At 35.9% G+C, this 22707-nt stretch overlaps 1 protein-coding gene across 6 annotated transcripts in view; it reads right to left on the reverse strand.

The window, feature by feature from the left end:
* NUMB (NUMB endocytic adaptor protein) overlaps positions 1-22707 on the reverse strand; it is a 177267-nt gene that overhangs the window by 21970 nt on the left and 132590 nt on the right. For 4 of the 6 annotated variants that reach the window (XM_046647037.1, XM_046647035.1, XM_046647038.1 and 1 more), the window contains 2 exons: positions 13284-13358; positions 8003-8035 (listed from right to left, as the gene is read on the reverse strand). In XM_046647037.1, the coding sequence (XP_046502993.1) occupies positions 8003-8035; positions 13284-13358 (108 nt within the window). The remainder of the gene's footprint in view (positions 1-8002; positions 8036-13283; positions 13359-22707) is intronic. The other 2 variants (XM_046647041.1, XM_046647039.1) reach the window with 1 other exon arrangement.

Below are 22707 nucleotides of genomic sequence, written 5' to 3' on the forward strand. Positions count from 1 at the left end.
GGTCTTATCTTCTGTTTCCTTTTGTATATCCCTGGGTTGAATGAATGAATGTGTTGGAGCATGTTCTCTTTCATCCCAGTGGTCCTGTTAATGGTTTTAAGTCTCAGGCTTAGGTGTCGTCTCCTCCTAGAAGCGTTCTCACAACTTCTCATACTCATTTTTCCCCTCTGCTCCAGTAGTACCTGTTACTGTTACACAATTTGGTAACCATTTTTTTACCTGCCTGATTTCTCCCATTACAAGGTGAACTTGAAAGCAGTGCACATTTGTCATTCATTCATTTATTTATTCACTAACAAAAATATTTTGGAGCAGCTACTAGGGATCACATATTATTCTAGGCATTGAAGATTCAGCAGTGAACAAAACAGGTGGAGATCTCTGTCCTCAGAGAGCTTACGTTTTAGTGAGGAAGAGATGAACAAACAAATATGTAAACTATATGGTATGACAACGGCGATAAGCCCTATCAGAGAAAAAATAAATCTAGGAAAGGGAATAGTGAGTGTGTGTATACGAAGGGGGGTGGTATTTGGAATTTAAAATAAGGTTCTCAGTGAATGCCTCACTGAGAATGGGGCTTTTAAGCAAAGAATGGAAAGAGATGAGGAAGGATGATGTGTGTTCCAGACTAGAAGTTATAGCAAGTGCAAAGGTCCTGAGGTGGAAGCATACCTACTGTGTTCAAGGAATAGCAAGGAGGCTAGTGTGGCTGGAACAGAGGCAGCAAGAGGGAAAGTAGGAGAAATAAAACAGGAAAAGGGAATTCATGTACAATGGCCTACAAGGCCCAAAAGACTTTGGCTTTTTCTCTGAGTAGGTCAGGATCTGGGGCAGTGAAGCAACACAATTAGACCTTTGTCTTAAAAAGACACTCAGGCTGATATCTTGAGAACAGATGGTAGGAGGACAACAACAAAAGCAGGGGAAGTGGAACACTATTGCAAATGCTTCAGCTGAGAGGAGAATCCAGCTTGGACCAGGGCAGTCGTGGTGGAGGTAGTGAGACAGGAACTGTTGATGGACTAGATATAGGGTAAAAGAGAAAGAGAGGAGTCAAGATAAGATCCAAGATTTTTGCCTAGAGCACAGGGACAGAGTTGCTGTATACTGAGATGGGGAAGATTAGGAGAGATTTGGGAGAGAAAGATTAGGAATTTGGTTTGTGACATGTTAGCATGAGATGCCTATTAGACATCAAAGTGGAAATGTTTAATGATGATAATAGCTAACACTATCCACTAAATTTACTTACATTTACTCACTTAATGTTCATGACAATCAAATGAGGTTGGTATTAGTATTATCCCTTTTTTTTTATAGGTGGGGAAACTAAGGTACAGAATGGGTAAGAACCTTTCTCAAGGTCACAAAGCTAGTAAGTGACTGAGCTAGGATTAAAGGCAAGCAATGTGGCTCCCCAGAGTCTGTGCCCTTGATCCCTATACTAGACTGCTTCTAAGATGGAAATACCACTATGATGTTCAGGGGAGACGCCTGGAGAGAGAAATTTCAAAATTGTCAGCATAGAGATGGTATTTAAATCCATGACATGGATGTTCCCATGAGAACATCAAGGGAGAGGTGTAGGTAGAGAAGAGTCCACAGACTGAGAAGGCAGCCACATAAGCGAAAACCAAGAGAATATGACTCGTGAACTCCAAACGTACAGAGTGTTTCAAGCTGGAGGAAAGATGGGCTATGTGAAATGCTGAGATGGGTTGAGTAAGGTGATAGGACCATTGGAATCATGATAGAGAAGATTTGACAAGAACAGTGGAGCAGTAGAGTGGTGAGGGTAAAGCCTGATTAAATCAGTTTAACAGAGGAAGGGAGAGCAGGAACTGAAGGCACCAAGAAGAAACCTTTTTAAAAAAAGATGGTGTGTTTTTATGCTAACGGATGATCCACTAGAGAAAGAAAAACTGATTATGGAAGGGAGAAGGGGTAGCATTGCGGGAATAAGTAAGAGCTGGAGTAATAGAAAGGAGTGGAGGAGCTGGCCTCAGCTAGAAGCACAAACAGTTCCCCCCTTGAACAGGAGGGAAACAGAGCATATGGGCACGGGCGCAGGTAGGTGAGTAGATGTGGGGTGGCACATGCAAGTTTTCTTCTGACTGATTCTATTTTTTCAGTGAAGTGGGAAGCAAGGTCATCAGCTGAAAGAGAGATCAGACTAAGAAATTCTGGAAGTTTAAAGAAAAAGGAGGCATCAAATAGTCATCTACAAATGAGAGAGAAATGGGTTAAAAAATATGGAGACTGTTTTGTTCATCTTTGTATCTGGATAGCTTAGCACAGTTTTAGACACTAACTGTGACTTGAGGCTTGAGAACCACTGGGTTTTTATGAATAGAAATAAAAAAGATAACTCTAAAGGTTAATGAAGTTTTTTAATCTAGAAAAGGTCAGTGACCAAGTCATTTAACATACTAATTGATCATGTCACAGGAAATAATGAAACCAAGGATGAATGGAAATCTTCTGATTACTCTTGGGATTGTCTTTTTTTTCCTTCAGAAATTTGTTATAATGCATTTCAAAAAGAAAAAATAAATGAAATCCTAAAAGATGCATCTAATAAAATACAAGAGAAAGTAAAATTTACAGAAGAAAGGGAATGGGAATTTAAAAAGCAGGAAGGAAGAAAAGGAAAGAGGCAGCAGAAATTCCCTCACTTTTAAAGGATCCAGAATGAAGAGCACTACTAAGTACAATTGTCATAGAGGAGAAAATTTGGGAAGTCTAAAATAGAATGTAGATGTAAGTACACCGAAGAGTGGTCATTAATACCATGAAATGTTTTACTCTCAAGAATTAGGTGAAAACAATATAACCACACATTACTTTTCAACCATGCATTCTCTAAAAAATAACCACTTCTATTGATGCCATTTAACAATTGTAAAAGCATAAAAACTTGAAAAAATATATTTGGCAGTACATTAACAGGATCTGTTAGAACAGATATTATAATATTTTTGGTATTATACAGTTAGATGTGTTACCCCCCCACCCCCCAAAACTCAAAGTGATATAACTGCTGAGGGAGGAGTTCACAAACTCAAATGCCTACAGGCTTGAAAGCAGGTGACCAAATGAGTGAAGCAGCCTGAGTGTAAGGGCAATAGGGACTCGCAGGGATAGTGGTGAACAGGCAACCAAAGGGCACAGTCCCTACTCAGCTCAAGCCACTGTTGCCACATAGAAAGCACACCGTTTTGACAGATTTTCTAATTCTTAAGATAAATATCCTAGTTTTTACACGAAAGCTTTCAATGTTTGAAATATTGGAAATTCAAATTTATGAACTGTGTGCAGGCCATACAACACATGTTTGCAGGAAGCATTCAGGCCCTTGAGCTGTCTACCGTCCTCTGCACTAGACAATTCTCCATTCATCATAATTAAGGCATACCTGAGGAAAGCAGAGGCCAATATTTTTGAATGAGAGATCATTAATATGGGGTAGGTGAAAGAACTCTGCACCAAGTTTCAGAAAACCTTGGTTTCAGGGTAGGCACTACCATCTACTACTAGCTAGATGTCTTCTCTGAGCTTGTTTATTCATTTGTAAAACGTAGTTTCATGAACTATCTTGTCTAATTCACTGAGCTGTTGTGAGTAGCAAATTAGAAAGTAGGTCAAAGCACATTATAAATTATAAAGCTCTATATAAATACAAGTAAATGGCTGTGAGATAATAGAAAATATATACTGGTCTCTGCCCCTGGCTCTTGGCACAGGGCTCCCAAAACCCTTGTAATTTCCTAAGTGACAAGAGCACTAGGAGCATCTCATGTTCTAATATTTGGTCTTTGACCTTGTCCCTGACACAGGGTTCCTAAAGCCCCTGTAAATTCCTAAGTGATAAAAGCACTAGGAGCATCTTTTGTTCTATTGAGGCAACTTTGGGTGGGCTCCTGGATGGAGGCTGGTCATTGAAAAGACCAAGCCAGGATTAGAAACTTGGAATTTTCAGCCCACTTCCCACCCCCCAGGGAGAGGAGAGGGGCTGGACATGGAGATAATAATTGATCATGCCTATGTGAGGAAGCCTCCATAAAGCCCCAATAGTATGAGGTCTGGAGAGCTTCCAGGTTGGCGAACACATCCACATCGGGAGGGTGATGCACCCCAACTCCACAGGGACAGAAACTCCTGCGCTTGGGATGCTCCCAGACCTTGCCCTACATATCTCTTCATCTGGCTGTTCATCTATCTTCTTTATCATATCCTTTAATAAACTGGTAAAAGTAAGTTAAGTGTTTCCTTAAATTCTGCAAGCCGCTCTAGCAAATTAATCAAAACTGAGGAGGGGGTCACGGGAACCTCCAATTTGTAGCCAAACTGGACAAAAGTTGTAGGTAACCTGGGGACCTACTACTTGCAATTGGCATCTGAAGTAGGGTGGGAGCAGTCTTGCGGGACTGAGCCTTTAACCTGTGGGATCTGATGCTATCTCCAGGTAGATACAGTTAGAACTGAGTTAAATTGTAGGACACCTAGCTAGTGTCACGGAGAATTGCTTGGTGTGGGGAAAAAATCTCTACATATTTGGTGATCAGCAGTGAAGTGTTTTGTGTCAATAGTAAAGGAAACAGGAGAAAGACTCACAGGAGGCAGACAACTGAGTTTTTCTAATACAATGACTTTAAAAAGAGACCAAATAGGGTGGCCTAAGAACATTTTATATCTCTATGTTCAGTCAGTTCCTTATAAAATGGGAATACAGATTACTTAACTCATGGGGTTCCTCAAATATGTTAAAATTACAAAATCCTTTTCAAATGTTAAGTGGCATGTAATTTCTTGGTAATAAACTACTTGCCTAGTATGGCCAAATATACTAATGAAGCTGCCTATAAAACTTCCTAAAAAGTTGAGTACATTCTTGGCTTTCCTAAAACAACGAGCAATTTAACGTAGCTAGTTTGGAAAAAGTTATTCCAGGTTCTCAGTTTTTTTTCCTTCTAAGATGTGTGTACGCTTACAATAGGTTAATAATATAGTGCTCTTAACAGATGCAGCCTTCTCTCTTCCTTAAGGCTAAAGGTCCTGCAGGCACTGTTCCTTTTAGCTGGTGATGCAGAAATAGGGAAGTGACTGGGTGGTCAGGTCCAGGAGGCAACTTAGGGAAAAGAGGGAGCAGTTCTCCTGGGTTTGATCAATAAATTCAGAATCAGGGCTAATAATTCTTCCATCTACCTACTTTTATGCAAATATGTTTGATGGAAACACTTCTTGACAACTCTGGTTCTCTTTATCCTGAACCTTTAAACCATACATTGATGTGAAGGCTAAGAAAGTATGAAAATTTATGAGGAATTGTACTGGATAAAAACTCCCTATTATATGGTGTTGTATGAGATTCTTCATTTTCAGCTCTCATCAAAGCACACCTGACTCAGCAAACTCAACAAACGAAGTCTCTTTCACCAGCCTTTTCTTGTAGATTAGTGTGGAAGTGAGTTGAATGATGGCAATTTGAAAGACTTAAAAGCCTTCAAATTAAAGTGTTTCATTTAAAAGCACATTTCTGGTAAGATTACGGGTGATGCTTTTCTCCCCCTTGGTTTTCCAAACTCTTTGAATGACTTACTGTGAACTGTATATTAGAATAAAATTGCCCTGCCCTAAAAAGAATTTTCTCTGCAATAACATAAGAAAAGGATTCTGAAAGTCACATTTGTTCACAGATGCCATTATGGTATCACTTAGCATCTTTTAAGGAAATCCTGTGGGAGTCAAACTCACCAGTATGATTTAAATATCTCCAAATAAATAAAATGTTAGATTGAACCACTGAAAAGATTCTTCTTCTTTTTTTTGGAGGGGGGGGAGGGGAAGATTGTTGCTGAGCTAACATCTGTGGCAATCTTCCTCTATTTTGTATGTAGGATGCCGCCACAGCATGGCTTGATGAGCAGTGTGTAAGTCCACACCTGGGATCCAGATCTACAAACTCTGGGCTGCTGAAATGGAGTCTGCGAACTTAATCACTAGACCACCAGGCCAGCCCCTGAAAAGATTCTTTAAAGCTTTAACTAATAAAAAAGTAAACTGACTAGAGATAAAATCCAAAGTTAAATTACTACCTTTAAAGAAGAAAGCTACAAAGTAAAAGTGAATTTCCAGGAAGCTCTTTATTTACTAGCATCTTTTGAGGCTAAATCTTTTAAACTTCACTTATAAATAATATGAAAACAGAGTGATTGTATATCATAGTGATTAAGATTGTGGGTTCTGAAGTCAGATTAACTGGGTTCAAATCCTAGCTTCTACCAGTTACTATATCTGCGAATTCAGACAGGGCACTTAACCTCTGTAAACTTCAGTTTCCTCATTATAAAGCAGGGAAGAAGAATAATTTCAGGATTATTGTAAGGATTAAGTGAGATGATTCATAATTTTCTTCCTTATGCCACATAAATTTATCATCTAGCAAAATGCAGTGAAAACAACTAAGAAGCACAGCATGGCCCAGGTCAGCTACTGTAGGCGCACCATGACCCCATTATACACAGCAGCGAAAACTGTCAACTTAGGACTAATTCTGAAGTGAGAGCTACCTTTGTTCCCTAATACTATGTTATAACCTTTTAAAAAAATAGACTTTTAACATGTTTTTTCTATAAAACAAATCAATATTTTCTATAACCTAGGCTTCACAGACAAGGCTATTTTACTAAAGTAGAATATTAAAAACTGATTATTTGGAAGATAATTAAAATTGTATGATAATTGTAGTGATGTGAAATTGCTTTGAGAAATTCTATTTGGGAAAGAATAAATACTCCACCAAAAAATTTGCTTAACAATTATAGTGCCTGTCTATAACTATGCAAATATTTATAGGGTTAATTCTTTCTAGATGTGGATCTTAGATTCTATGGACCTGTTAATTTGACTCAGACTCAAAATGTCTACTAAAAAATTTTATTGTGACGTGTGGGCAGATTATATGACTTTTTATTTCAGATTGACAGCAGTAACTGAAACCATTCAATCTAAAATCCTTCGAATTTGTTAACATTAGTATAAAAGTGATCTAAACAAGATCATGTAAAAACAGGTTACAACTAAAATATTCACTTGAGAAGGAAATGGAAACTATTTGTTCTTTAAAATAAATTTCCAAAGTACCCAAACAACCCAGTACAAGATCAACTGTGATGAGATTTTTATATTCACATAAACTTTTAGTAATTTACACTCAGTCATTCAATGACAGTAGTTTTTTCTTATATTGCGCCAGTCTGAATTATTTTGTAGCACTTACTCAAAACTAAACAATAATAAACTTGGGCACGAAAATGTTAGAAATGTATTTACCTATTTGTGTACTGTCACACTGTATATTCTTAATTCTAAGGAAATCTTAACATTAAACAATCATTACTTGCAAAGTATCTACCTAAAGAATGCTCCACATATGAGAGAGATTTGGTGGACTAATAATTAAGATAGTTTTTCTTAGATTAGCAGGTTAAAAATCATAGGATCCCCAAAGATATGTTTATGTACTTTTACTTAATTCACCTGAAATTTCCCTTAGATTGAAAAAAAAGTAATAGCACTGAATGTAAAATTTGGGGTGCACTTAATTTTCTCTTGAATTTAATATTTTTTCCCATTTCTCTGTCAATATTGAGCAAGAAGTAAAAACCACTTCTTAAAAATTCAGCTAATATGCTAACATAAACAGTTTTGCAAGATCAAATTAAATTTATTTTAACACCTAGTCTTGAGGAGACAATCCTTTTTTAACCTACTTGATTTATTTATCGGACTTTCCTAGGAATCATCAGATTTAATATCAACAGACACACAGGTAATATCATAGACAGCAACTTTCCAATTCATTAATTTCCATATACAGTCAAACAAATTCCTGTATTATAAAGAAACCAAAGTTGTACTTCTTTTTTAAAAATATGTCAGTGCTATACTAGGGGTGTAACTCCTTATAAAGCAAGCACAAATGTGGCATCAAACTTACTTTTCCAAAGAAGCCTTTGAAGAACTTCCTTTCCTGGAGGAACAGGGGGACAAGTCGAGGGCTATTATTGTATGGGCTAAATGTCCCAGGGTTTCACACCAATAAGCAAATACAGAAGTTGGGTAAAGGGCAAAGTAGGAAAGGGGAGTGGGTGAGAGTTTTAAAGAGTTATCCATACCAGGAGTGACAGGGAAAAAGCAAGGTGCATAAAAATGCAGGGAAACAAACTGTATGGCCTAAGAATCCATGGAAAGAATGAGAAGAAATCAGAACCTATATCCATGCAGAGGAACTAGTTAATTTAGTTATTTTCTATATACTTTTAAAACAGAGATTATCCAAATTTGGCAGCAGAGAAAAAGATTAGGGCATACTGGCATGGTGAAATATTCATTTTAAATTTCATAATAGTGAGTAGTAAATAGAAGACGGGTTCCACATACATTTTTCAATTTAAAATCAGCAGTCAACTACACGGAAATCATCAGTTAAAACAGTCCACATTTGATGACCACATAATCACATAAAAAATGCAACAACACATCAAATTAAATTATGAGAGTACAGCAAGGGTCCTTGTCAGACTTTTTCTTACTGAGTTCAAAATGTCACTTAGAGAAAGAATCCTTACTTATGCATTAAGCTCAATTTGTATGTATGTGTGTGCTGATCAATTCCACAAAAATCATGGGGAAATAACAGATATGTTCTATTCCAAACACAGAATAAATCATCTATAAAGAACAGAAGGCTAATGCTTTCACTGGAGCTAAAAAAGCAAGTATATCTGAGAACCAAACCACATCTCTGGACCAGAACTAAAAGGAATGGAATTTTGTTTTCTTTTTAAATGCTACTGTTTCAGAATAAAGAAACTTGCACTGACAGTTATACAATTCTGAAACTATGCAGATAAGCGAGACATAGTTATCTATGGTACCAGCACCAATTTTTAAGCATACACAAACTTTGAAAACTGGCCACCATTTAAAATCTGAAGAACTTATACAAAGTACATGGATTCTAATTCACTCAAACTAGCTTAATTTTACATTTCCAAGCTTTGGTTGAATTATACTTTAAGCCTTTACTTTTTATAGTCAGTTTTTAATGTTTGATAAATATCTAGAAAACGACAACTGTACTGAAATTTGACTCTCTCAGACAAGTAAACTCATTCAATACTCTCAAACATTGAATAGTTTGCTTTCGTCTTAAGTTTCGAAAATCACAAACGGCATCAAATATTTCCACAAAATTTTTTGAATTTAAACTGGAAAAATAATAAAGTAATTGGCGTAGTTAACCCAATAAGACTAAGCTTATTTCTGCTGCCAAGTTTGGTGACCCTAGTTTTGTTAGACTGTGAGTAACCATCAGCTTTTAAAGATGCAGACAAAGCTAAAAGATAAACCATTCTTGAGGGATAGGGAGGTAAGGGAAGAAGATTGTTAATGCTTAATTTAGCTCCTAGAAAAGCTCTTGTTAAACATGGAGTTTGCCTTCTTTTTATAAAAGATCTTAGACATTAATGAAAAAAGATGACATGCAAAATGCATAAAAAGGTAGTTATAAGATTAGAGAATAATATTAATGTTTTTTAAAAAAACAACTAAGTTATGATTCTTTTACCTGCTAAAACAAGAACATATATTAAAACAAATATATCAAATAGTGAATAAAAACCCAACATATTAGAAACTGGTAGTATAATGAAACTAGTCTACAACCAAGACAGAGAGGGAGAGACATTTAGAGACAATGGGAAGAAAAGACCTTTAAAAGGAAGGGCATCTTGGACCAGTGTCAAGCAAGATAATCAAAGGCCTGATACACTTCTAACAAAATAGACTGATAAATGACATTACTCCTCACCTTGCAACTGACTATGCCATAAAGGCACTGAAAATGGGTAACAGTTATTTCTGTGACTTATCCTATACAATCTAAGTCCTTAAGTGGTTAATTTGTGAATTATGTCACAAAGTAAACACAAGTTGAAGATAGCTGTAACTAACTTTACGCATACAAAGTAAAAAAATTTTAAACATATTTATGCTCTGAGAAGCAGTATGTTTAAAATACTATCATGTTTGGTTATAATATCTTTTTATTTGAGAACATTAAGTATGCAGATAACTTTTAATTGAAATTGAAGTAATCTTAAATTGTAACGGTCTACTTTGAGGGGAAAAAAAGCTATACTTGCAAATTATCCTGCTTCCCCAATTCCCCACAAACTTAAATAGCACCAGAATGTTATAGTTTTAATTCAAACATCATTCAAGTGATAGGTTTAAGATGTTTGTTTTGCTACTTAACCTGTACATCTGAGTTACATAATTTTTTAAGCTATATAATTCTCTGGCATTCAAACTAGTTTCATAAATATGCTATTTCTTCTTTAATCTGCAGGCTTATATACTTTTATATTTGCTTCCATTTATTTGAAACTCTTAAGAGGAAGCTTTATGATCTATAAAAATAAACAAAAATCCTCCGAAGACATAGCTTTTGGCACAATATAAGCGTCTGGCACAGAAGATTATAGATGTTTGTTAGATGCATGTTTGGTAAAATGGGGGTAAAAAGGCAATTTTAAATGTCTGCATAGTAAAAAATATGAAAAAAGACAAAAATCATGAATTTTTGTAAGCTAATATGATCTGAGAAGAACAATATCCTGAAGACTTCCAACTTTCTGCAAGCTTCTCAGTACAGCATTAGAAAGGATATTTATAGAAGGGGGAAGTTTCATTGAGTATAATAAACAGGAATCTATCCCAGTTACCCAAAAATACAACCTTTTCTTTTTCAAAATACATGTTTGCCCATGAAAATTATATAAGCATTTGCTCCAAGTCTCTTGGATAGGGTTAATCTGAAAAATTTTAAAGAACTTGTTGAATGAAAAGTCCAGAAGTGGTCAATTTCCCCTCAAACTTCAAAAGTTTAAGTACGTCCAGAAAAGCAATCAACATATATAAAACCTTGTTTTAGTCATAAAAACCATAGGAAAATAAAGATCTTTCAGAGATATGCAAAATAGTTTCATAAACTTTAAAATATTAAATATAAGATATAGTTATGATGATCATTATGAGTTTCCATTTGACCACATACTGAGAACTGAATTGTTTCCTATATATTCATTACAGAAATATTTTTTTGAGTGGCCACTATGTGCCAGACACTGTTTCAGCCATAGGTATAATTTTTTAAATGGCAATTTGGTTCCTATTTCTGTGAAAATAAAAACTCACTGAATTTTATTATCTAAATAGTCCTGTACCTCAAATAATCAGGTTTATAGTTTACAATCTTCTTGGTTAAAAAAAAAAAAGGTAAAATAAAAAATAATTCACTCAACTAGAAAATTAGTTTTAAAACTAGACAGTAAATAGTGGCTATCTCTGGGACTGCAAGAGATTTTATGCACTGTTTTTGTTCATTTGTATTTTATAAAATGAACATACACTACCTATATATTAAAGAGATGTTCTAATTAAAAGCACGTTAAAAAAATCTAGACAGTAAAAGGATTAACTGCTCATTAAACAACTAAATACCATTTCTTAATATCTTCTGGGTAAACTTAAACCACCCCTAGTTTTTCCTTATTTAGAGAGTGAACATAAAGCCATACTCTGAATTAAAAGACTTTCTAAAGGCCTATTCCACAGAGACCTTCTAACTGTAAGTCACGTAAGTTATAAGATTTAATAACTACTTACAGTTTGTTTCAGGTCTATCGAATCTGTTCACTGATTTGTCTGTTGTTTCAGTCATTGGTATTATGATGTTTAAAATGTCTTTAATGACTATTAGGGCAAATCATTGCATTACTTTTAAAAATGTTCTTAGCTAAACTTATGCTTCTAGTAAGCTTAGAATTATTTTGTTAAAAAAGAGGTTGGGTTTACATTTCTTGGAAAATTAATTATCTAAGTTAACTGGGAAATATATTCAGGTGGACATGGCAAATCTATAAATTATAGTTTCATGTACCATAATACATGGATGTAAGTCTCTAACATTAATGAAGATTAACTAGAGAGCACAGACAGACTTAGGCAAGACTTCAATCATTTAAGAATTTAAATGACCAAAATCTAAGGCAGAGGGTATCTGTGTGTACATGTATGTGTACATGTTTCTATATATTGGTTTATTTTTTTTAGTTCTTTGCATACTATAATCAGTTATTTTTTTCCTCCTTTCTGTTCTACAACAGATTCAGGCACTTGTTCCAAAATATAATCCACCTCTCTGATTGGTTGCCTCTTTAATTTTGTCTTTTATATTGAGGAATTATAGATAAGAGGTCATATGGAATGTACCAAGAAGCAGAAGAATTTTGATTATTAAGCAAATCGAGGAAAAAAAGCACTCATTAGTAGCCAAACTTATGGCAGCCTGCCATACCAACAAACCCAAAGCAAGAAGTATTTAACGCTCTTTGGGGCAAGGGCATGCAGAAGTAATGCGTAAAGCTTTCACAGCAAAGGGGGGAAGGCCACACATTGGAGAGAAGGAAGGTTGAGAAGAGGGCTGTCAGAGTTTATGAAACATTCTTCAAACCTATCCAAAATATGAAATCAACACTTTAATCTGAACCTTTATGAACTCTGAACCCATTCTCTCCTTTTATTAAATACACAGGCATGAGCCTCGGATGTGTTCTATGGCATAAAAGGCAAAGGAAACATTATTTATTCTGGAAAAGGGCTCTCCATTTCAAGTATACTGAAGTTTGTACAGAAGGCAGGGGAAAAATACTGTTTATGTTAGAGAGGTGTAGAAAAGGAAATTGAGGAGTAGCAGTCAAGATAGTAAGTCTCCCCAAAACGTAAACCTCACCAGTACCACCACAGATATCGTTATCTTCTACTTTTTCCTGGAAAGCTGTTTCTTATAGTAGATTTAAAATTAGTAATTTATAACCCAGTTATCACAGTTAGGTTAAGACACTAACTGTACCAACTTTATCCTGGTTTTAGAACATTAGTCATCTATAAGATTTCATACTACTGTTTAATATGGATTCTGAATCAAAAGTATCTTTTGGATAACATTTAGCCTAAATTGAAGAAGTTGATCTTTATAATTTATACCTTTGGACAGACAACATGAGATGCTCTTTATTAGTGAGCCCACATCTTTTGCCTTAAGAGAAACACTGTTCTTACTGGATAGTGGGTCACTAAAATTTCCTGAGCAAAATCTTTTAAGAAAATATTTACAGTAAATAGATCAACACTGGCAACCATCAAATACATACAGCTTTCAATCTCTTTACAGCATCTTCACAGATGTGCATTCCTCTTGATTCATCAACTTCTACATGGCCAAGATACTGTAGGAAAAAAAAAACAGTTAATACCATTGCTATGTTTACTCAGTAGCTACTATACCATAGGTATTAGGTAGGAGAAAACTGAATATGGAACCTCCTACTCCCAAGAAACTCACAATCATTGTAGAAGAGTTAAGATAATGTTACTTTACTTACCCTCACTGTCCTCATACAAACAAGATTTAGAATAAATATCTCAAAGAGGTGTTATAGAGGAGTAAGTGAAAAAGTACATGGTAGGCACTAAATGTTACTTGAATCTATTGGTATTGAGGCATAATAGCCTGCGCTAGACACAGTTAGTGTATCTCTAAACATAAAAATAATCTTAAAATAAACTGTGTATGCATATGTATAGATATATGTATATACACACACGTATACCTGTATACACATACACATATTGAAAAAGGCACTAACAGAAATTACAGTTATTCAAAGGCTGAAAAGATCACATACTCCTTTTATGAGGAGCACGTAAGAGCAGGGTAGAGAACTAAAACAAATTTTAAGAAGTTAGTGCAGCTGAGTTTTAAAAGATGTGTAGAATTTGAAGAGGTAGAAAGGTCGGAAAACTATTTTAGGTAGAGACAATTTAACAAAAGTTACAGATGTGTAATAGGATATATCAGCAAGTATTCCTGTTTGGCTGGAATATGAGGTATATGCAGCTGGGGGATGTGAATGCCAAAACGCGTCTGTACTTAATCCTAGACACAGTGAAGAGCTAATAAGGCTTTTTTTGCAAGGTAGTAATACAATTCAAATTGTACCTTAGTATGAGAATGGTCTTGGGTTAGAAAAGCAGAAGGGATGGTGGTAATATTACAAATGCGCGTTCTCTGGGTGTTTTTTCTTTTGCTGAGGAAGACTGGCCCTGAGCTAAATCTGTTGCCAATCTTTCTCTTTTTGCTTGAGGAAGATTGTCCCTGAGTTAACACCCGTGCCAATCTTCCACTACTTTGTATATGGGATGCCGCCACAACATGGCTTGATGAGTGGTGTGTAGGTCTGGCACCTGAGATCCAGGCCTGCGGAACCCTGGGCCGCAGAAGCAGATTGCATGAACCTAACCACTAAGCCACCAGGCCGGCCCCAAGTGCTCTCTTTTAAAAGGAAATTTGAGGTCTGGTTCTGGGTAAGATGGAGCAGACACACTCTAGCCTGTCTCACCTACTGAATGAAACCAGAAAACCTGGACAGAATGCATGGAGCACCTATTTGAGGTCTCTGTAAAGAGCAGAAGATGAATCAGAGAATACCAGAACTCAAGGTATTTCTGAACTGGCAGGGAGCTGACCTCCTCCTCTCCTCCTCCTCTTTGGTACCTCCAGCCTGAACTTAACACAGCCAGATATCCAGAAGTGAAAGCTGTGGCACTGACAGAACCCTGGGAAAGGTACTCTAGGTTTGGCTCAAGGACCAGGTAAAGGAACTCCTCCTCTTCAGAGAGAGTACAGGAATCCCTTTCCCTTTTACTCATCTCCCTTTTCTTTGTTCTCTCACACCACAGCCCTGGAGAAATCCTACAGTGGCAGTGGTAGGAGTAGTGGAAAACTGCAAGAGCCACACTTCTGAGGGAGGGAAACCTTCCTCTCTGTTTAGTAGCACTTTGATTCCAGGATAGGGCCAACCTCCCTTAGGCTTTTTTCCCCTTTCTGTATCTCCCACCATTTGGCCCTAGATGGAAGTGAAATAACTGGGAATGCATGGTGGAGCAGAATAACCAGAGCCCCAGGAAACACAGGCATAGAGAGTTTATGTAACCTTTCCAAGGTCATTCAGCTAGTGAATGCTGAAATCCAACCAGCCTGATGCAGAACAGTCTTAAAAAACTCATACACTGAATTTTTCATTTTTATTCATATCTTTCCAATACTCAAGAAATTCATAAAACCAATGTATTAAAATTAATTTAGGAAATTGCTGGACCTTAGCTAACAAAATACTTGAGGTATCAAACATAAAGATCATAAACTAAGGCCAAAATCATTAAGTGTCTAAAGAATTGTAACAGCTATAATTTTGAATAAATATTATATAAAACAGCAAGGAAGCTCACTTTACAGTGAATCAAATAACACATTACACATAGTTCTAAGCTGAAGGAGTAAAGCCTATTCAAAATCTGAATAATACAAAATCCAAGAAGATATAAATACTTATATATTCTATTTTGGATTCTCATGAATCCAGGGGATTTTGATTATAAGTTTCATTTTCTAGCATTCACTTTCTATCTAGATCCACATTTAGTTTTACAGCTGAAGAACAGTGGTGAAGCAATGTTTCTCAAACTCAACATCACTGAATTCATTATGGATATTCAGTACACATAAAAATCTCAACTTTTAGAGAATTTTTAAATTACCACATTAAAAATAATATATAATAATATTTCCTATCAATAAGAAAGGATACTGATAGCAATTTTTCACCAGTCTATCTGTGTCTGGTACAGTAAGGGATAGCGTGAGCTTTAAGATACATTCCACATTTAGTCACCTTTGTTTATCTCTTTTTTCTATTAAATTAGAAACATTTTAATTCAAAATTATAGGCTGAAAAAAATGTCAAGTGTTTGGTGGCTTTGTTAAATAGTTCTAGATGTTTAAACTGAATTCACATCCAGAAAGAGAGTATTTTGCCACTGAAAACTACTTTTCATCATTCAGGCAGATGCTATAGTGACAGGCATGTTACACTCAAATTCTGGAAAGTTGCATTTTTCAGCTTAGAAGTTAGCAACCAGTGGACTTTTTCTTTCTTTTCTTTTTTTGTGAAGAAGATTGGCCCAGAGCTAACATCTGTTGCCAATCTCCCTCTGTTTGCTTGAAGAAGATTGTCACTGAGCTAACATCTGTGCCAATCTTCCTCTATTTTGTATGTGGGATGCATCCACAGCATGGCTTGGGTCTGTGCCCAGGATCTGAACCCGTGAACTCTGGGCCACTGAATCGAAGTGTGTGAACTTAACCACTATGCCACTGGGCTGGCCCCGACAAGTGGACTTTTAAATAACTCTTTGTTTGAATTCAGCTCTTAGAAAGTATTTCTTCATGTTCTGTTGATAGTTGGCTTTTTTCAAAGCCCAATAATATATTCTTAATTTCTTGGTCCAATGAGAAAAGAAAATCAAGTATTGGGAAAGAGTAAAATCTCAGCAATTGAGCTATCTGTATCACTGTTCTGACGTTTTAAGAAATATTGATGGCTCATTCTTGACACCTTATCACACATATGTCGAGTTTTTTAAATTTTATTTTGTGTTTTAATCTACTCTCTATCTTTGATCACTGACTTGAAATACCAAATATATATTTTGAAAATTTTCATTATCCTGGATTTTCTATTTTGTTCTACTGATATTTCTTTCTATTTTGCCACTATAACATACTACTTTGATCATTACAGTTTAAGACTATATTTTAATATATGTTTTGGGATGATCACTTTCACTAATTTTTCTCCCACAGAATTTTCCTGGTTATTTCCCATGTTTATTCTTGGGGATCAACTTTGGAATAATTTTGCAGTTCCTGCCCCAAAAAACCTTTAGGATTTTAATTAAGATTGCCTTTCTCACAACTAGAATATACAACCATGTACTGGGAGGCTTTGGGGAGAAGAAGAAGAAGAAGAAAAAAGATTGCCTTAAATGCATTGGTTAATTTGAGAAAAACCGACATTATAAAATTGACCCATTCCATCTAATACTATTTATTCAAGTCTTTTATGTCTCTGAAGTTTTATGGTAGCCTTCAAATACACTTTTGCACATTTCTTTCTAGATTAATAAGTATTTAATAATTTTTGTTGCTACTGTAAACTGGTTTTGCCCATTATTTATATACATATATCTGTAGATATATTCTTTTTAACAGATTATTTTTTTTCACTTTTTATTAAGATTATGATAGTTTACAACCTTGTGAAATTTCAATTGTACATTATTGTTTGTCAGTCATGTTGTAGGTGCAGCCCTTCACCCTTTGTGCCCACCCTCCACCCCTCTCCCCCTTTCCCCTGGTAGCCACTAATTTGTTCTCTTTGTCTACATGTTTAACTTCCACATGTGAATGGAGTCATAGAGAGATTGTCTTTCTCTGTCTGGCTTATTTCACTTAACATAATACCCTCAAGGTCTACCCATGTTGTTGTGAATGGGACGATTTTATCCTTTTTTATGGCTGAGTAGTATTCCATTGTATATATATACCATATCTTCTTTATCTAATCATCAGTTGATCGGCACTTGGGTTGCTTCCACGTCTTGGCTATTGTAAATAATGCTGCAATGAACACAGGGGTGCACGGGACTTTTGGAATTGCTGATTTCAGGTTCTTTGGATAGATACCCAGTAGTGGGATGGCTGGGTCATAAGGTATTTCTATTTTTAATTTTTTGAGGAATCTCTATACTGTTTTCCATAGTGGCTGCACCAGTTTGCATTCCCACCAGCGGTGTGTGAGGGTTCCTTTTTCTCCACAACCCCTCCAACATTTGAACAGACTTTATTTTTTAAAGCAGCTTTAGGTTCACAAAAAAATTGAGCAGAAAGTACCAAGAGTTCCCATATACCCTTGGTGCCCCCACCGACAAACCCCTACTTCCTCCACCATCGACATTCCACACCAGAGTAGTACATTTGCTACAACTGATGAACCTACATTGACACATCATTATCTCCCAAAGTCAACAGTTTACATTAGGGTTTACTTTTGGTGTTGTACACTCTATGCATTTTGAAAAATGTATAATGACAGGTATCCACTATTGTAGGATCATACAGAGTAGTTTCACTGCCCTGAAAATCCTCTGCACTCCTCCTATTCATCTCTTCCTCCCCCCTACCCTCTGGCAGCCACTGATCTTTTTACTGTCTCAATCGTTTTCCAGAATGTCAGAATTGGAATCCTACAGTATGTAGCCTTTTCAGATTGGCTTTTTTCATTTAGTAATATGCATTTAAGATTCCCCCAGGCCTTTTCATAACTTCACAGCTCATTTCTTTTTAGCGCTGTGTAATATTCCATTGCCTGGATGTACCACACTTTATTTGTCCATTTACCTATGCATGGACATCTTGGTTGCTTCCAAGTTTTGGCAATTATGAAGAAAGTGGCTATAAATATCTGTGTGCAGATTTTTATGTAGATATAAGTTTTCAACTCATTCAGTTTGAGTGTGATTGCTAGGTCATATGGTAAGAGTATATTTAGTTTTGTGAGAAACTACTAAATTGTCTTCTAAAGTGACTGTCCCATTTTGCATTCCCACTAACAATGAAAGTTCCTGTCAACAATGAATGCTCCACAGTCTTGCCAGCAATTGGTGGTGTTAGCGTTTTGCATTCTGGCCATTCTAATAGGTGTGCAACCCATTATATTTTTATTTGTACATAATTTGTCTTTTTCATTTTGGTTGATTTTAAGCTTTTCTTAGTCTTTGATATCTACAGTTTCATTCATGTGTCTTGGAAACAGACTAATTATTTTTAGTAGCTTTACTGAGATGTAATTCATATGCCATACAATTCACTAACTTAAAGTATACAATAGAATAGTTTTGGGTATATTATAGTATTAAGTTTTAAAAATTGTGGTAAAATACATATAACACAATTTATCAGTTAAGCCATTTTTAACCGTACCGTTCATTGGTATTTATTACATTAACAATATTGTTCAATAGTCACCACTATCTACTACTTAAACTTTCTCATCACTCCAAATACAGACTCTGTAACCATTAAGCAATGACTGCCCACAGTTTTCCCCTCCCCCAGCTCCTGGTAACCTCTAATCTACTTCCTGTCTCTATGAAATTGTCTATTCTAGATATTTTATATAAGCAGAATCATACAATATTTATTCTTTCGTGTATAGCTTATTTCTCTTAGCATAATGTTTTCAAGCTTCGTCCATACTCTAGCATGTATCAGAACTTCACTCCTTTTAATGGTGGAATAATATTCCACTGTATGTATACACCAAATTCTGTTCATCCATTTATCTGTTGACAGACACTTGGGTTGTCTCCATGACGCTGCAGTGAATAGCTGACATATAAGTATCTGTTTGAGTCCCTGCTTTCAATTCCTTTGGTATACACCTAGGAGTAGAATTGCTGGGTCATATGGGGTAATTATATGTTTAGCTTTTTGAGGAACTGCCAAACTGTTTTCCATAGTGCTGCACCATTTTACATTCCCATCAAAATGTACAAGGGTTTCAATTTCTCTACATGCTCGTCAGCACTTCATTTTCTTTTTTTAAAATCACACCATCTTAATAGGTGTGAAGTGGTCTCTCACAATTTTGACTTTCACGCCCCTAATGACTAATGATGTTGAGCATCTATCTTTTCATGTGCTAATTAGCCACTTGTGCATCTTCCTTGGAGAATTATCTATTCACATCCTTTGCCCTTTTAAAAATTGGGTTCTATGCCTTTAAATTGTTGAGTTGTAAGAGTAGTTATATATGCTGGATATTAAACCCTTATCAGATATAAGATTTCCAAATATTTTCTGCTATTCTGTAGGTTGTCTTTTCAATTTCTTGAAAATGTCCTTTAATGAACAAGTTTTTAATTTTGATGAAGTTCATGTTATCTTTCTTTTGTTGTTCTTGCTCTTGGTGTCATATTTAAGACTCCACTGCCAGATCCAAAGTCTTGAAGATTTACTCCTGTGTTTTCTTCTAAGAGTTTTATGGTTTTTACTCTCTTATTTAGGTCATTGATCCATTGAGTTAACTGTTTATATGATGTGAGGTAGGGATCCAACTTTATTCTTTCGCATGTGGAAATCCAGTTGTCCCAGCATCATTGGGCAATGAGATTATTCATTCCCCATTGAGTGAACTTTGCACCCTTTTCAAAAATCAATTGGACATAGATGTCTTAGACTAATTTTTATTTATTCTATTTGCTTCTTAAATCCAAGGATTCAATTACTACTTTGAATGAATTCATCCTCTTATCTCCTCCTGGAGCTTCCACTAGGCCTGCTAGTGCTACTGAACTTTTAAATTTGTTCATCCATGTTTCTTCATCTCTTTTTCATATTTTCTCTATATCACCTTGTGCTGCATTCTGGGTAACTTGATCAAATCTATCTTCCAGTTCATCAGTTCTTTTTTCAGCTAGGTCTAATCCACTATTTAATCTATTGACTAAGTTCAATTTCAATAAGTTATTTTTCATTTTTAGAAGCTCAGATTTGATTGTCAAATCTGCCTATTACTTTTTTCCATTGTCTTATTTTTTCCTTATGGTTTGAATTCATTTTTTTATGTTTCTAATGATTTTATATCTGCATATATTAAAATCTCCACTATAGTCAATTATTTCAAGTTCTTAGAGTACTAATCCTCTTGCCCTTTATTGAATAATCCTTTACTGTATCTGCTGATCATTTCCATATATGATTTATAACCTTTTAATCTACTGTACACTAATTTGAGGAGTCACAGACCATGCAGATTATAGCATATGAAGTCCAAATCCATGGTTTCAATTTTTCCAGAGAGACTCCTTTTTCCACCCAGGGTCTGAGTAGAGGCAAGTTTCCTATTTTTTTTTTTTTTTTTGCTTTTCCTTCTAGTTCTCTATTTCACTGATTGTAAAGCCCATTAAAGGTCCTGATTCTAAGCTGGGTTCCCAGTTCTAATTCTCTGCTTTTTATGAGTCCAAGACTTTCACAGAATGGTTGTTAAAACCAAGGACTACCTATTTCACAAATCCTCTCCCTCCTAGGCTGCTCCATCAGCTACCATGATTCCTGCCTTGCTTTCAAATTCACTTTTAATTTATGGTAACTGGAGAGATATGTCTTTACTGACAGTTCAGCGATGCTTTAAGAAAATGTTTGTTTGAAAATGTATTCAGCATTTCTAGATATTTGTATTGGGAGTATGTCTATGTTACCTTAATCCACATTCTGCCAGAAGCAGAAGACCCATAGTATTTTCCAACTAAAGTGTTTTTTCTATCTCTTGATTTCAATATATCTTATAAGTAGTCAAAAGACTGGAATTTCCTATAATTTTAAACAACTTTTTTGGTCACTTCTCTTGGGTTTTTCAGATAGGCATCATCTGCAGAAACAAACAAATAAGACAAAAAATGTTGTCTTGATGTCCAACATTTACAGTTTTTATTTATTTTCTTATCCAAAGGTACTGATCGCCATTTCTAACTCAGTGTTGAGTGACAGTGCTGCTCAAGAGCTACCTCATCTTCCTCCCAAATTCAGTGTAAATGTTTCACCATTATGCACGACTCTGGGATAGTTTTCCAATCATTTAAAGAATGTATTATGCTATTCCTGTTTTACTAAGAAGATTTATTGGGATTGAATAATAAATATTTTTAACACTTTTTTATTGAGATGTAATTCACATCAAATAAAATTAACCATTTTAAAGAGAATAATTCAGTGGCATTTAGTACATTCACAATGTCATACAAGCACACCTTTATCTAGTTTCAACACATTTTTTTTCACACCAAAAGGAAAATCTGTACCCATTAAGAATTTGCTCCCCATTGCCCCTCTCCACCGCCCCTAGCAAGCAAAAAGCTCTATTCTGTCTTCATGGATTTCCCTATTCTGGATGTTTCACATAAATGGAATCATACAATATGTGACCTTTTGTGTTTGGCATATTCCACTTAGCACACTGTTTTCAAGGTTCACCACACTGTAGAATGTATGAGCACTTCATCGCTTATTATAGCTGAGTAGTATTTCATTGTTATGTGTGTACCATAGTTTTGGTTTTTCTTTTTAGGAAGATTAGCCCTGAGTTAACATCTGCCACTAATTCTCCTCTTTTTGCTGACGAAGGAAGACCAGCCCTGAGCTAACATCAGAGCCCATCTTCCTCTACTTTATATGTGGGATGCCTGCCACAGCATGGCTTGCCAAGTGGTGCCATGTTCGTACCGGGGATCCAAACCGGCAAAACCCAGGCTGCTGAAGCGGAATGTGCGCACTTCACTGCTGCGCCAGCAGGCTGGCCCACAAATGGTCCTTTTTTTTTTCCCTGAGGAAGATTAGCCCTGAGCTAACATCTGCTACCAATCCTCCTCTTCTTGCTAAGGAAGACTGGCCCTGAGCTAACATCCATGCCCATCTTCCTCTACTTTATATGTGGGATGCCTACCACAGCATGGCTTGCCAAGCGGTGCCATGTCTGCACCTGGGATCCGAACCGGTGAACTCCGGGCCACCAAAGTGGAACATGCGAACTTAACCACTGTGCCACCAGGCCGGCCCCTGTACTATAGCTTGTTTATCTATTCTGCTGAGAGACCTCTGAGCTGTTTCCACCTTTTGGC

This window comes from Equus quagga, chromosome 20, assembly GCF_021613505.1.
Source record: "Equus quagga isolate Etosha38 chromosome 20, UCLA_HA_Equagga_1.0, whole genome shotgun sequence".
In the NCBI taxonomy this organism is placed as follows: Eukaryota; Metazoa; Chordata; class Mammalia; order Perissodactyla; family Equidae; genus Equus; species Equus quagga.